Here is a 17,546-nt window from a genome sequence, read left to right as displayed (position 1 = left end):
GGACTATAGTTGGTGTGAATAGGGAGTAGCTTAACTTCAAGTATATAGCTAATCCAGATGATGGAAATCTTTTCGCCATACTTCTTCACCCAAGGGGATAACTACAGCACTGTAATTGTTCAGTGGCTACTTTCCTCTTGGGTAAGGTAGATGAGACTCTTTAGCCATGGTAAGCAGCTCTTCTAAGAGAAGGACACTCCAAAATCAAACCATTGTTCTCTAGTCTTGGGTAGTTCCTCACTGGAATATTTTCCCTGGGTTATAGCATCCTGCTTTTCCAACTAGGGTTGTGGCTTAGCATTTAATAATAATGATAATAACATTGTATGGAAAATATAATGATTTCCATAAAGGTATTGAATTCTTACACTAGAAAAAAGTGTTTGTATCATAATTTGTCTTTTATTTATCGTATGTAAATTTCCTTTGTGATTTTGAAAGTTTCTTAATATTTATTATTGAATTTTATATTTTCCCTATACTAAGCTGAATTCCCTATATAAACCCTTTTGTTTCTAGCATTCTGCTTTTTCATTTAGGATTACAGGTTGGCTTTTAGCGATGATGATAGTTTTCGAGACGAATCATTGATCCTGAATATTGTGTCAAAGATTTTATTACTACGGGGAGTCTTATGAGTAAAATATAATTTGAAGAAAAAGTTGCATTCAAAAGAGGTGGTCTATGCAGACTTTTATTTTTTCTTTTTGAAAGAGGAAGGGACAGGTCATCATCTAACGCTCAATATAAAATACTGTACTGAGACAATAGAACGGAGTAATTTATGTCTCGTAAAGAACTACATCAGATAATTTCATATGCCATCAAATTTAGTCTTGGACAAATAATGTAGTACATCTATTCATTGAAAGTTTTAACTACCGGTATTCTTTTGAGAAGTGGCTATATAAAATTAATTTATGTTTTGTATTGCCTTTTATATTATATTTTATTCTAGTGTACAAATGCTGTACACTATATATATATATATATATATATATATATATATATATATATATATATATATATATATATATATATATATATATATATATATATATATATATATATATATATATATATATATGTGTGTGTGTGTGTGTGTGTGTGTATATAGGTTTGATTTATAAATGAACTTTTGCTGTCAGTTGATGTTTTATCTAGCATATATTCATTGTTTTCAATATTAAACTTACCCGATAATCATGTAGCTGTCAACTCCGTTGCCCGACAGAATTCTATGGAGGGATACGCCAGCTATCACAATACTAGAAGGGGGTGTATTTACCAGCGCCACCTGTGGCCAGGTACTCAAGTACTTCTTGTTGACACCTCCTCAATTATTCCTCTGTCGTGCTTCCGGCTAGACGTTCTGGGATACGCTTATGTTCTTGGAGTATTTTCACGACTTTGGTGAAGTATTTCTCTTTGATTTCGGCTGTCGCTTTACTGGAAACTTCTATATTAGCTTAGTTAGCTTTTGGAATTAATTTGATTAATTTTGGTGACGAGAGAGTATGAACTCTCGTTCACTTTTCAATGGCCGACCCTTCCCTTAGACGGAAGTGTTGGTGTCTAAGAGAGTATAGACTCTCTTTCTTAATTTTGCTTAACAAAAGTTATAGATTTATTTTATATCTCTCCGCCTCTTATAGGCCTCTTCGATTAACTTCCTTTTATTATAAACTCATTAAAATTAATTTTTATATTTGTTTATATTCGACCTTCCTAATAGTAGGCGGTCTTTTACCGAAGTTAATAAACTTTGAGCCCGTCATTTCGGTTTTACCTGTTAACATATTATGCTATTTCCGCCACAGAGTTTGAAAGATTTTCTTTGACAGTCTCGTACTGTTTTCAAAGCTGAACTAACGTTTTGTTTTGTCTCTGCAGTTGTTGACGTTCAGAACGTTCAACTTGCACTCTATCGTTACGATAGAGAAAGAATGTTCACGGTTTCACGTTGCAGTAAGAGTAACCGTGTCTAGCGTTTTGTTCATTCTTTCTTAATTTAATGGTTTTGATCCTAATAAAGGAACTTTTCAGTTTTTTTCCTTTAACAATAATATGTTTTAACGATATATATGATTGGGCTCTTCTCTCAGGTTCTAAGTCAAGAGAGAGAGAGAGAGAGAGAGAGAGATAGAGACGGAGGGAGAAAGAGGATAAACGTTTCATTCAAGCCTGCCAGGCGTACGAGTAACGTCGTTATCGTTTTTTGCTCTTCTCCCTAGTCTCTTTAGGGGAAGAAACTAAACGTTTCTAGAGTGATCTAGTGTTTAGTCTCTTTCCAACCACTGAATTATCTTTCATTAGATTTTTCTGTTACATTGTAATTCTGTTTTCGCAATTACTAACTGTGAGAAAGGATAGAATTGCGTATTTCAGGTACAAACCACTTAAAGTTTCGAGTTCAGTGAAATAAGTGCAAACAGAAATCAAAGTGATAAGTGATTAGTGCGTGAGGGTACTTTTGTGCGCGCCAGTCGTCCTCCCAGTCCGGGACCTCTTGCAAGCTCCCAAGCCCAGGGGAGAAGCAATGTCGAAGGGCATAAGGGTTCAGCAGGCCTTGATCGACGCACAGAAGTATTCTCGGTGGTTGTGGGCGTGTCTTACCGAGACCGTCACTCCCACCCGCAGACGATTGAGCCCTTATTTTGCTCGTCTGCAGAAGAGATTAGGGGAGAAAATAAAGGCAGAGTAACGCTGGTCTCAGGTCTCAAGACTTCTTAAACGTTAAGTCCAGACCTATGCCAGACGTACGAAGTTAAAGTTCACAACCCGAATACAGTCATCAGTTGATTACACTCCGCCTAAGAGGAGTAAGGTTCTGCCACAACAGATCTCTGCTGTTAAGGCTTTACCTCAGCAGAACTTAGTGTCTGCCGACCCCAAGTTAACTCTACTGCAGTCCATGCAGTCACAACTTTCGGTCTTGATGCGTGAGTGTCGGGCTGAGAGTGTTGCACCTCCTCCTCCGCCTACACTCCCTCCACCTGTTCTCGCTCCGCCTGTGCTCGCCCAGCCTGCACCTGCTCCGCCTGTGCTCGCCCAGCCTGCACCTGCTCCGCCTGGTCGCAGCACCATCTGCCAGGCGTACGATGTTGTGAACTCTACTACAGTCCATGCAAGCACAGCTTTCGGACTTGATGAGTGAGTGTCGGGCTGAGAGTGTTGCTCCTCCGCCTCCGCCTACACTCCCTCCTCCTACACTCGCTCCGCCTGATCACAGTACCATCTGCCAGGCGTACGATGTTGTGGACTCTACTACAGTCCATGCAAGCACAGCTTTCGGACTTGATGAGTGAGTGTCGGGCTGAGAGTGTTGCTCCTCCGCCTCCGCCTACACTCCCTCCTCCTACACTCGCTCCGCCTGATCACAGTACCATCTGCCAGGCGTATGATGTTGTGGACTCTACTACAGTCCATGCAAGCACAGCTTTCGGACTTGATGCGTGAGTGTCGGGCTGAGAGTGTTGCTCCTCCGCCTCCGCCTACACTCCCTCCACCTACACTCGCTCCGCCTGATCGCAGTACCACCTGCCAGCAGTTCCACCTGCCAGGCGTACGATGTTGAGACACGTGCTGAGTTTGCTGTTCCCTGTGGTGTTCAGCCTCCGCCTTTCTTAAGGCAACCTTTACATTGGGATCAGGAGGATTATACCTCTCTTCCTCCGCCTCCACTTGCTGCTCCACCAGTGATGCAACACTCGGTTGAGGTACAACAACCTCTCCCGTCCATGAGTCAGTTTCCTCAGCTCTTGCTGCAGCGAGCTCAACCCTCCATAAGGCAAGCACCACAACACCTCAGCTTGCGAGACATTTACCTTGTTCTGCGCAGCCTCTTCCTCATCGCGCTCCGCTCACACCACAGGAACTGGAACTTGCTACTCCGCTTCCGCCAACCGCTCAGCAAGCGCAACCCTTGGGTTCAACCACTCATGCTAGGAGTCAGCCTCCTCCACCCATGCGCCTTCCTTCTGCTTGTCTTTTATTCAGCCTTTGCAGACTGAGCCTCAGGTGTTCCCTCATCGGAGTCTTGAAGAGGAAACCACACTATTGTTGTTCCAGCTCGTTCTGACTCTGCTGTTCAGCTTACCATGGTTTAAACCCCATGCAAGCATGCATAAAGCACTCTAGCACTGGTCATGGAATTTCTGAGAAATGTTAAACGCCATGCACACGCTCTGCTTTCCTTTCAGCAGGCTCTGCTTACAGCAGGCTCTGCTTTCTACATGCTCAGCATTCAGCATGCTCTGCATTCAGCATGCTCTGCATACAACATGCTCTGCATAAAGCATGCTCTGCATTCAGCATGCTCTGCATACAACATGCTCTACATACAGCATGCTCTGCATACAGCATACTCTGCATACATCATGCTCTGCATACCTTACCGCATGCTTCTCAACACATCTTGGGTTGTTGCCAACTCACTAGACTGTCAAGCAGTTTCATAACGTTGCCTTCTAGTCTGCTGCTTTGCACCAGTGAACCCTCACTCAGAGAACTTAGCTTTTCTAGGATAAGGTCCCTGTAGATGAGAAAGTTCTTTTCTCCCTCCTTCTGATATTCCCTTGAGGACTCTGTCATTTGGAGGGAGCCTTTAGCTGCATAACCTCTTATGGACTTTTATTTAAGCATAACATGCTTACAGGGAAGGTAATGGTTACACTTCAGCCGCTAATCCCGTCTGTTACCACACCTGCTCCCATAGACCTTGAGCTGTGTTGCATGACATGCAGTCCAAGCTTAGTCCTTGTTAGAGGATTTTTTGTTTACGGAGTCAATGTGTCACGGGGAAGACGTTCAACAACCAACAGAAGGGACTTGTTGTGACGCAGTGCGGCAACCTCAGCAACCCGTTAAGGAGTTGTCTGTACGACCCAGACAGTCTAGACAGCTTCGGGTTGTCACTGTACTTCCTCGCTTGCCCATGATTGACAGTTTACAGACTGTGCGGCAGTATCATGATCTTGTGTCCGGCTCCGTCAGACGACTGGCTTTTAAGAGCTCCCTCAAGTCGTCGCTGTCTGGAGATTTTCAAATGGACTATGGATCTGACCAAGGAACTGGGCCTCCTGGTCAATTTTGAGGAGTCTCAGCTCGTTCCATCCCAGACCATTGTCTCCTTGGGTATGGATCTTCAGAGTCGAGCTTTTCGGACTTGTCCGTCGGCCCCAAGGATCTTCCAAGCCCTAGAATGCATCCAGAGCATGCTGAGAAGGAACCAATGCTTAGTCAGGCAGTGGATGAGTCTAACAGGGACACTTTCATCGCTGGCCCTGTTCATCGAGTTAGGGAGACTCCACCTCCGCCCCCTTCAGTATCATCTAGCTGCTCACTGGATAAAGGACATGACGCTAGAGACGGGCTCAGTTCCTGTTTCCGAAGAGATGAGGTCTACTCTAACGTGGTGGAAGAACAGCATTCTTCTCAAGGAAGGTCTACCTTTGGCTGTTCAGACCTCCGACCACCGTCTCTTCTCGGACGCATCGGACACGGGCTGGGGTGCGACACTGGACGGACAGGAATGCTCGGGAACATGGAATCAGGAGCAAAGGACACTTCACATCTATTGCAAGGAGTTGTTGGCAGTTCATTTGGCCTTGATAAACTTCAAGTCCCTCCAGCTTAACAAGGTGGTGGAGGTGAACTCCGACTACACCACAGCCTTGGCTTACATCTCCAAGCAGGGAGGGACTCATTCGAGGAAGTTGTTCGAGATCGCAAGGGACCTCCTCATTTGGTCAAAAGATCGAAAGCTCACGCTGGTAACGAGGCTCATTCAGGGCGATATGAATGTCATGGCAGATCGCCTCAGCCGGAAGGGTCAGGTCTTCCCCACAGAGTGGACCCTTCACAAGAATGTTTGCAGCAGACTTTGGGCCCTGTGGGGTCAGCCAACCATAGATCTATTCGCTACCTCGATGACCAAGAGGCTCCTCTTGTATTGTTCTCCGATTCCAGACCCAGCAGCAGTTCGCGTGGATGCCTTTCTGCTGGATTGGTCCCATCTCAACCTGTATGCATTCCCGCCGTTCAAGATTGTCAACAGGGTACTTCAGAAGTTCGCCTCTCACAAAGGGACACGGCTGACGTTGGTTGCTCCCCTCTGGCCCGCGAGAGAATGGTTCACTGAGGTACTGCAATGGCTGGTCGACATTCCCAGGACTCTTCCTCCTAGAGTGGACCTTCTGCGTCAACCTCACGTAAAGAAGGTACACCCAACCTCCACGCTCTTCGTCTGACTGCCTTCAGACTATCGAAAGACTCTCAAGAGCTAGAGGCTTTTCGAAGGAGGCAGCCAGAGCGATTGCCAGAGCAAGGACGACATCCACTCTCAGAGTCTATCAGTCTTAATGGGAAGTCTTCCGAAGCTGGTGCAAGGCCAATGCAGTTTTCCTCAACCAGTACCAATGTAACCCAGATTGCTGACTTCCTGTTACATCTAAGGAACGTAAGATCCCTATCAGCTCCTACGATCAAGGGTTACAGAAGTTTGTTGGCAGCGGTTTTCCGCCACAGAGGCTTGGATCTTTCCTCCAACAAAGATCTACAGGACCTCCTTAGGTCTTTTGAGACCTCAAAGGAACGTCGGTTGTCCACTCCAGGCTGGAATCTAGACGTGGTCCTAAGGTTTCTAATGTCATCAGGATTTGAACCGCTCCAATCAGCCTCTTTTAAGGACCTCACATTAAAAACTCTTTTCCTCGTGTGCTTAGCAACAGGTAAAAGAGTAAGTGAGATCCACGCCTTCAGCAGGAACATAGGTTTCACATCTGAAACGGCTACATGTTCCTTGCAGCTCGGTTTTTTGGCTAAAAACGAGCTTCCTTCCCGTCCTTGGCCTAAGTCGTTCGAGATCCCAAGCCTGTCCAACATGGTGGGGAACGAACTGGAGAGAGTACTTTGCCCAGTTAGAGCTCTTAAGTACTATCTAAGAAGGTCAAAACCATTACGAGGACAATCAGAAGCCTTATGGTGTGCTATCAAGAAGCCTTCTCTACCAATGTCTAAGAACTCAGTTTCTTACTACATCAGGCTTCTGACTAGAGAAGCAAATTCTCATCTGAAGGAAGAAGACCTTGCTTTGCTGAAGGTAAGGACACATGAAGTGAGAGCTGTGGCTACTTCAGTGGCCTTCAAACAGAACCGTTCTCTGCAGAGTGTTATGGATGCAACCTATTGGAGAAACAAGTCAGTGTTCGCATCATTCTATCTCAAAGATGTCCAGTCTCTTTACGAGTACTGCTACACCCTGGGTCCATTCGTAGCAACGAATGCAGTAGTAGGCGAGGGCTCAGCCACTACATTCCCATAATCCCATAACTTTTTAACCTTTCTCTTGAATACTTTTTATGGGTTGTACGGTCGGCTAAGAAGCCTTCCACATCCTTGTTGATTTGGCGGGTGGTCAATTCTTTCTTGAGAAGCGCCAAGGTTAAAGGTTGTGATGAGGTCCTTTAGTATGGGTTGCAGCCCTGTATACTTTAGCACCTTTGAGTTGATTCAGCCTCCCAAGAGGAACGCTGCGCTCAGTAAGGAAGACGATCTTATTAAAGGCAGAGTAACGGTTCAAGTCGACTTCCTTACCAGGTACTTATTATTTCATTGTTATTGTGGATAACTGATTATATGAAATATGGGATACTTAGCTATCCTTTAATCTTGTACACTGGTTTTCACCCACCCCCCTGGGTGTGAATCAGCTACATGATTATCGGGTAAGTTTAATATTGAAAAATGTTATTTTTATTAATAAAATAAATTTTTGAATATACTTACCCGATAATCATGATTTAATCGACCCTCCCTTCCTCCCCATAGAGAACCAGTGGACCGAGGAATAATTGAGGAGGTGTCAACAAGAAGTACTTGAGTACCTGGCCACAGGTGGCGCTGGTAAATACACCCCCTTCTAGTATTGTGATAGCTGGCGTATCCCTCCATAGAATTCTGTCGGGCAACGGAGTTGACAGCTACATGATTATCGGGTAAGTATATTCAAAAATTTATTTTATTAATAAAAATAACATTTTATTATACTGAATTGAGGTGAAATCATATTGAGATTTAGCCAAAGGTTGATAGTTATTTATTCTGAATCTGGTTAATTTGATTGAATTCATTATATGTTCGGCTTCTGTGACATTTTGCTTCGGCGCAATGACCTGTCCCTTTCCTCTTCTGCTCATAAATGACCTTTGAACTGTGTAAAGGCACCTCATAAGGGTAGATTATAGAAGATACTGTAGTTCACTGTGCTCCTTGGCTAAACTACATAGGTTTCTGCCTTATATATGTTGAATTTGGTCTCTTTCTACCCATAAAATGTCCAACTTCTCCGACCGAGACTTACTGGTGCAGTTCAATGTGTCTATGGAGTGTGCCTTGTGGCTCTGCCTTTTTTAGCCATGTATTTTATTTTCATTAACATTATTATCATTACTAGCCAAGCATATAAACCCAAGGGCTCAAATGGTAAGTAGCCTAAGGAAATAAGGGAATTGCATATAAACTATATATAAGTAGCAAATAAAGAATATCAAATATTTTAAGGTCAGGAACAAAATTAGAATAGGTCAGTTATATATAAACTATAAAATGAGACATGTCAACCTGGTCAACAGAAAAGAATTTACAAAAATTTAAAACTTCTGAAGCTCCACTGATTCAACTGCCCAATTAGGAAGATCATTCCTCAATCTGGTTACAGCTGGAATTAAACTTCTAGAATACTTCATTGCGTTGTGCCTTATGATGGAGAAGGTATGGCTGTTAGAATTAACTGTGTACGTAATAGTACATACAGGATGGTACATTCTCAGAAGATATAAATGATGATCTGAATTATGAAAAGTCTTAAGTAACATTCATAAAGAAGTAATTGAATGATGATGCCAAAGGTTAATATACAGATGAGAAATAAATTTAATAGGCCATAGTTTGTACCCAACAAATTAAGATGAGAGTCAGCAGCTGAAGACCGTACAACCAGATAGTAATCGAAATAAGGCTGAATGAATTAAAATATTTCTTAAGGGTATCCCAAAAAATCTTAAAAGACTCTCATTATGAAAATAATATCTTATAACTATTACATTGTTGCTGCTTATTATTAGAAATAGATTAACCACCCTAATGAGTCAATCTGGACGCTTACAGATCTGGCCTTCAAGTCTACTGAATCGTCCCCAAATTTCAGAAGTCTCTCCATTAACTTATTCATTTTATAAAGATGTGAATGTCCATTTACAATTGTGTTTTTAACCAGTTTCTACAATTCACCCAGAATATGTTGTGTGATAATCTGAATGCCTAAAAAATGTATGTGACAAACATCTTGTAGGTCCTGTGGTGTGCAAGGTTCCTCTTTGTGATAAGACCAGGAAAACAACCCATAAAGTAAGTATATATATATATATATATATATATATATATATATATATATATATATATATATATATATATATATATATATATATATTTAATCTAACAACGCTGAAAGACCTTACCAGTCCCAGAAGCCTATTTGGCCCTTGGGCCTAAACTTTATAAACCATTCCAAATCTTCCTCTGTACTCCAATTATTCACAGCTATCATAATTACAATGTTTCATGATGAGTAATTAGTTCATCGTGATATTTAAGGGTCATAATTGATCCCGGAATGTTTATGAGAGTAGCCATCCAGATGAATATATACTGGATAATGGAGTTAATTCTTTTGTCCAATAGTCATTGCTGCATTAGGAAGTTGCTTTAATCTTTGGATGATATTACCAAGGAGCTGATAATTTTCGATATGCAAGTCTCTTTTCATTCATAAGTTTGGTTTAGTCAAAAAATAATCTATAATATTGTAAACTTTCATCAAAGATCTTTGAGTTAACAAGAGTAATTAAATGAAAAATAAAAGCTAATTTTGTTTGTGTTATGACCGATATGTAAAATAGAGAGTAACATTATTCTAAAATAGAAAACTGCTACTATCGGGAATACATTTACGGAGGAAGACAAGTAAGAGTGGTAGGCCTAAATGTAGTAGAAAATGTTGCTTGTGTTTCATTTTCAAATGTATAACTTCTAGAATACGTTCATGACTATGCAGCATTGCAATTAGAGGTTTGTTTTCATTTGTGATGAATAGCTTATGCTATGAAGATGTATGTAAACTTTGACCTAATCACTCCCAAAATAGAATAAAAATTTTTCTTAGAAAGATTAAAAATACGATAAAACCTATCTATAGTTTACTGTAACAAAAATGTGTAGTTTGCATATTTATTGTTGGTTTGAATGTTTTGTTCTGGAAGTTATGCAAGAGTTTAATATCCAAGCTACATTTGTCTGTTACCAAGGTCAGAATTTTTCTCCCAAAAATTTTTACAGCCGAATCTTTAGGTTTTGCCTCCTTTACACAAACTAAATTTTAATAGATTTTTCACTGATGGAATTTTTTTATATAAGAATTTCACTGTTAATCCAGCGTTTAAATTATTACTATAATGTCAATTTGGATTTTGCCAAAGATACCGTCTGTCTTAATAATTACACTTCTGGTATTGTTCGATTTAAAATATAAGATAATGTAATTTACAATCAGCTGATTATCGACAATTTTAGTTATATCCAGTTACAGAAAATATATTAAAACAATAGTTTATAATATTTCTATAATTATAATTACACTTCTGGTATTATTCGATTTAAAATATAAGATAATGTAATTTACAATCAGCTGATTATCGACAATTTTAGTTATATCCAGTTACAGAAAATATATTAAAACAATAGTTTATAATATTTATATATTTATATGTATTGAAATTTACATTAAGAAAATTGTTAAACGTGTAACACGATCTCGTGCGTTGTGGTCTTGAACTCCTAAGCTGCCAGACGAACGATAACCTCGACAACGACACGTGACTGGATCAGGGTTGCCAGGTTTTCTAAATGAGAAAAGGTCAATTTCTAATCAACAGAGGCTTTAAAAGGTCAACCCATTAATAGAAAAAGGTCAAAAATATAGTATTTAAGGGCCGGTTTCTTTCAAATTACTAAAGGCCAACCTATTTAAATACAAAAGGTCAAATTTGAGTTTTTTTTGGCCGGAAAAAAGGCCAAACTGGCAACCCTGGACTGGATTAGAATGGGAGAGTATGAGTTGTGACCAGGGTTGCCAGGTTGGCCTTTTTTCAGGCCAAACACTTCAAAATTTGGCTTTTTCTTAAATTGGTTGGCCGTTAGCAATATCATAAAAAGAAAGTTTGGCCTAAATGTTATATTTTTGGCTATGTTTTATTAATGGGTTGGCCTTTTAAAGCTTCTGTTGATCAGAAGTTGGGCTTTTCTCACTTAAAAACCTGGCAACCCTGGTTGTGACTGTGAACCTGTGACACCATTCAGAAGGTCTCAGTCATTGGTGTTGGTAAGAACTGTCTTCTATCAAAAAAAAAATCAAACTGTTGTGTGTGTTATTTAAGTTATATCGATTAAGTTCTTGCGAAATTCAATGAATAACAGTTGAACAAAACAACTGTTGTTATTATCGTTAGCTGACAGAGATCGAGTGTCATAATTTTTTTCGGGTGATTTCTTCCTTATTAATAACATTCCATAATGAATTTTCTTGTCCTGGCTGTCATTTGTACCGTGGCCTGTGCTGTCGTTTACGCCATAGAGTCGAGGAAGAAGAAAAAACAGGAACAGGAGGCGTCTTAATGTTTTAAAACTAAGAATCGACTTTAAAATGTCTTTAGCCTAAATTTAACGCGTGATTATTCAAAGTTTGTCTGACTTCAAATGTCATAAGTTGCTATTTTTTTTCCCCTTAAATATCATTGATAGATTAACGAAATTATTTGTATTATTTCAGAGTTCGAGATGACACGCTATTATTACAATTACCACCAACAATAGCACATTATTTTTCCTCTTGAATCTACAAAATTAACCTTTGATGATTTTGTGAACAAAGCCTTTCAATTATAACAGATCAACAACACCTTTATACACGGAAATACGATAAATTTAACCATTATCTTTAAAGGTTACATGAAAATATATATATTAAAAATTGCCAATTGAAACACGATATCCGTTAGTCATTTATTTATTAGACAGAACCACCCAAAATATGTAAAGACCCAAAACATATTTATATTTACACTGTTTTTTACTCCAACGTTCTTTAAAGGTTACATGAAAATATATTAGAAAATTGCCAACGGAAACACGATATCCGTTAGTCATTTATCAGACACAAAATCACCTAAAATATGTAAAGACCCAAAACATATTTATATTTACAGTTTTTTTTTACTCCAACGTTCGATCGAATATTGATAGATAATGCGCCAGTACTGTAGTTAAATATAGCTTATTTTGATCAGTAGACTATTTATATATATTTATAGCTTACATACTAGTTTGCACTCAGAAGACAAAAAGCTTTAAGGATCATTACGCACAAAACTACATTTAAGCCTACATAGACACACAACAACCTACAGTAGGCGCTGTTGGAAACCACAGACCTCAAGAACTGAAGAACTGATTGGCTTAAGTATAGGAAGATAAGCCTACCATGACTTGGGCCGACTTCGTTCATTGGCTTGACGACAACAAGGTTGTGCTGATAGCTGTCACTTGTTCTGGTAAGTATTTAGCTATTGCTATGTTGTTACAAATTGCCTGGTTAGTGTGGCCGCCCGTTGAGATACTACCGCTAGAGAGTTATGGGGTGCTTTGACTGGCCAATCAGTACTACATTGGATCTTTCCCTCTGGTTACGGTTCATTTTCCCTTTGCCTACACATACACCAAATAGTCTCGCCTGTTTTTTACATATTCTCCTCTGTCCTCGTACACCTGACAAAACACAGATTATCAAGCAAGTCCTCTTCTATCAACGGGATAACTACTGCACTGTAATTGTTCAGTGGCCACTTTTCTCTTGATAAAGGTAGAAGAAACTCTTTAGCTACGGTAAGCAGCTCTTCTAGGAGGACACTCGAAAATCAAGCCCTTGTTCTCTAGTCTTTGATAGTGGCATAGCCTCTGTACCATGGTCTTCCACTGTCTTAGGTTAGAGTTGTCTTGCTTGAGGGTACACTCAGGCACACTATTCTATCTGATTGATCTTCCTCTCGTTTTGTTAAAGTTTAGATAGTGTATATAGGAAATATTAATCTAATGTTGTTGCAGTTCTTAGAATATTTTATTTTCCCTTCTTTCCTTTCCTCACTGGGCTATTTTCCCTGATGGGGACCCTGGGCTTATAGCAAGCATCCTGCTTTTCCTGCTTAGAAAGTAATAATAATGGAGTTCCTTATAGCGATTGTGTGTGTGTGTGTTTGTTGCATATTTAAGAGGGAAAGCCTTCAAATGCAGGCACAAGTAAATATAGTACTGAAGTGTCTGCAGCAACGTTATCCAAATGTTACAGGTTCGAACTCGGTGACATTTATCTCGAATATTAATAGCACGTTGGCAACTCTAGCTCTCATAAATAAATTAATGGCACGTTGGCAACTCTTACTATTACTGTAGCGCTCGTAATCTTAAGATAGATTATTCACAATAAATTATTTGGTGGTTACGATGTTGTTAATTTACTCAGGACTAAATTTGCGTTTCATTACGATTTTAATTACAGTGTAATTAACGTAAATTGCCTTTTTTTCTCCCGATTAGCAATTAAATTGTTGAGATTAAAATAGTTTTCCATTAGTTTTCAAGTGTTGCGAGAAATGTTTTTGTGCATATATATATATATATATATAATAAGTTATATATATATATATATATATAATAAATTATATATAAATATATATATATATATATTATATGTATATATATATACATATATTTATATATATATATAATAAATTATATATATATATATATATATATGTATATATATATTTATATATATAATAATTATATATATATATATATATATATATGTATATATATATTTATATATATATATATATAATAAATTATATATATATATATATATATAGATATAGATATAGATATATATATATATAATTTATTATATATATATATAATAAATATATATATATATATATATATATATAATAAATTATGTATATATATATATATATATATACTTCATAGGCATCCAAAGATACTGTAATGGGAAATCGAAGATTTTGAGAGGTAAACGTGGTAGCCATAATTCGTAATCTTTAAAAAAAAAAAAAAAAAAAAAAAAAAAAATGGTGCCAAGTTTGACAACTCATTAAATGTTGGCGCACCAAATGGTCATACATTTTCTTGGAAAGCCAATGAAAATACTTTTTTCTTTTTACTACTGTGAAGTTTTGCTTCACTACGAAAGTACTGTACTGAGGTTTACTATAAGTTTCGACTAGATGTAATGTTTCAGTGGTGTGTTATCCAACCATACACAGTGTAGTATTGGAAATTACACCAAAATCAAACCATTGTTCTCTAGTCTTGGGTAGTGCCATAGCCTCTGTACCATGGTCTTCCACTGTCTTAGGGTAGAGTTCTCTTGTTTGAGGGTACACTCGGGCACACTATTCCATCTGATTTCTCTTCCTCTTATTTTGGTAAAGTTTTTATAGTTTATTTATGAAATATTTACTTTATGTTGTTACTCTTTTTAAAATAATTTATTTTTCCTTGTTTCATTTCTTCAGTAGGCTATTTTTCCTGTTGGGGCCCCTGGGCTTTATAGCATTCTGCTTTTCCAACTATGGTTGTAGCCCTAGCAAGAATAATAATATTAATATTGATAATAATCTTTACTGATAACATATAAGTCTTCATGTTACCTGAGAAATGGTAAGGAACTGTTGCATCAGTCTAATCCTCTGTTTGAGGCGAGTTAAAAAAAAAAAATAAAAAGGTTTCACTCATAACGACTGTCTTTCCCAGTCTTGTGTAAGTTACCGGTGCATGGGTCTAGTTTCACCAGGCTAGGTATGGCTTCGTGTGAGACTAAACACAGAGTTGTTTCTTTCATATTTTCTTGATCTTTTAAAACATTTCATGCTTCATATTTTCATTTAGTTTATCGTGTATAATTTAAAGGGAATTAATAACCACACAAGTTTTATTGGTGTTAAAAGCTGAGATCTGTTTAGTACCTTGGCATAAGTTTCACCAATTAGTGGAGCTTCGACACAGATAAAATCATGTTTATGACCTGTTTAAGACAACAACGAACATTGCATCCAGGAAATTCAGGTAACGAGAGGATTTATGTAGGTATTATTATTATTATTATTAGTAGTAGTAGTAGTAGTAGTAGTAGTACTGTAGTAGTTTCAAAGGTTAATAATATTCTCTATCGATAGCTGCTTGTAATATCCGACATTACATCATTTCAAAACTCTTAAAACTATTTAAGTTAAAGAAATCAAATTTATGCAACCATTATGTTCTAATTTTTGAAATTAGTCAAAATTAAACGTTCAATTTTAATTTACAAGGTAACTCGGTAACGTATAATTTCTAATGACTTTTGATTGTTGGAGGTAAATCAATGAAAGCGGACTCGAAAAGCCGTTGCTGGAATAACCATTTTAATATTTGCTAGAATAGACATTTTAATCGTTGCTGGAATAAACATTTTGATAATTGCTGGAATAACCATTTTAATATTTGTTGTAATAAACACTTTAATCGCCTCTGGAATAAAATTTTAATCGGCGCTAAAATAAACAATTTAATCGACGTTGAAAATAAACATTTTAATCGGCGCTAAAATAAACATTTTAATCGACGTTGGAATAAACATTTTAACAATTGCTGGAATACACATTTTAATCGACGCTGGAATAAACATTTTAATCGACGTTGGAAATAAACATTTTAATGGGTGCTGGAATAAACATTTTAAACAATTGCTGGAATACACATTTTAATCGACGCTGGAATAAACATTTTAATCGACGTTGGAAATAAACATTTTAATGGGTGCTGGAATAAACATTTTAACAATTGCTGGAATACACATTTTAATCGACGCTGGAATAAACATTTTAATCGACGTTGGAAATAAACATTTTAATGGGTGCTGGAATAAACATTTTAACAATTGCTGGAATACACATTTTAATCGACGCTGGAATAAACATTGTAATAGTTGCTGGAATAAACATTTCAATCGATGCTGGATATAAACATTTTAATATTTGGTAAAATAAACATTTTAATCGACGCTGGAATCAACAATTTAATATTTGGTAAAATAAGCATTTTAATCGGTGCTGGAATAAACATTGTAATAGTTGCTGGAATAAAATTTTTAATGGTTGCTGGAATAAACATTTTAATAGTTTTTGGAATAAACATTTTAATAGTTGCTGGCATAAGGACAGCCGTTGCTGCACTGTAGGAAAAAGTGTCATGTAAATGGAAATTTCTCCGTAAATGAACTGTTTTCAGGCGTATTTCAGTCAAATAAAGGCGACCGTAATTTTACCTTACTTTGTTATTATCTTTTACGTTAATAAATACGTTTATAAAACGGTAAAAATCCTGGAATAAATGTTATCAGACATTTACCGTATTTTTAATGCAAAATTTAAGTGTGGAGTAAACATTTTAATAGTTGCTGAAATAAGAAAAGTCTTTGCTGGAATAAACATTTTAATCGGTTCTGTAATAACCATTTTAATAGTTGCTGGAATAAACATTTTAATCGGTGTGGGATTAACCATTTTAATATATGTTAGAATATACATTTTAATCGGTACTGGAAAATATATTTTGATAGTTGCTGGAATAACCATTTTAATATTTGATAGAATAAACATTTTAATTGGCGTTGGATTAACCATTTTAATATTTGTTGGAATAAACATTTTAATCGGCGTTGATTAACCATTTTAATAGTTGCTGAAATAACCATTTTAATAATTACTGGAATAAACATTTTGATCGTTGCTGGAATAAATATTTTAATAATTGCTGGAATACATGTAAATTTTTGCTGGAATAGCCATTTTAGTCATTGCGGGAGTAAACATTTTAATAGTTGCTGGAATAACCATTTTGAAAGATGCTGGAATAACCATTTTAAAAATGTTAATTTGTTCTCATCATTTATTTGTTTCCTTATTTCCTTTCCTCACTGGGCTATTTTTCCCTATTGGATTTATTGGGGTTATGGCATCTTGCTTTTCCTACTAGGGTTGTAGTTTGGCTAGTAATAACAATACTAATAATGATAATGGGTGGAATAAAGATTTTAATATTTGCTAGAATAACCATTTTAATCGTTGTTGAACTAACCATATTAATAGTGTAACCAAGATGGTTAGAATATTTATTTTTTAGAATTGACTATAACCTTTTGATGCTAATCTGGTTAGCCCAACGTGTCATTCTCGATAGTGTGATGAGCTGTGTATACAAGGTGAAATATTTTCGACTATAAGTTAAAAGAGCTAAGTCCGATTGATTCAAATGTTAATTCTAATAGAATAAAAGGTTTACACTAATGTGCCTTTTAATATTTCATGTAATTTCAATTT

The 17,546-nt window shown here is 37.3% G+C and overlaps 1 protein-coding gene across 6 annotated transcripts in view; it reads left to right on the top strand.

Moving 5' to 3' along the window:
• Nucleotides 1-17,546, top strand: part of LOC137657826 (retinol dehydrogenase 13-like) — an 84,203-nt gene that overhangs the window by 30,504 nt on the left and 36,153 nt on the right. For 2 of the 6 annotated variants that reach the window (XM_068392394.1, XM_068392391.1), the window contains exon 1: nucleotides 11,444-12,665. The exons of 3 other annotated variants lie outside the window; for them this stretch is intronic. In XM_068392394.1, the coding sequence (XP_068248495.1) occupies nucleotides 12,596-12,665 (70 nt within the window). In that variant the 5' untranslated portion in view covers nucleotides 11,444-12,595. Of the gene's footprint in view, nucleotides 1-11,441; nucleotides 12,666-17,546 lie in introns of those variants that run through there. One more of the 6 variants, XM_068392392.1, reaches the window with a different exon arrangement.

The sequence above is a fragment of the Palaemon carinicauda genome, chromosome 18 (assembly GCF_036898095.1).
Source record: "Palaemon carinicauda isolate YSFRI2023 chromosome 18, ASM3689809v2, whole genome shotgun sequence".
Lineage (NCBI taxonomy): Eukaryota > Metazoa > Arthropoda > Malacostraca > Decapoda > Palaemonidae > Palaemon > Palaemon carinicauda.
This window is presented reverse-complemented; position numbering and strand designations above follow the sequence as displayed.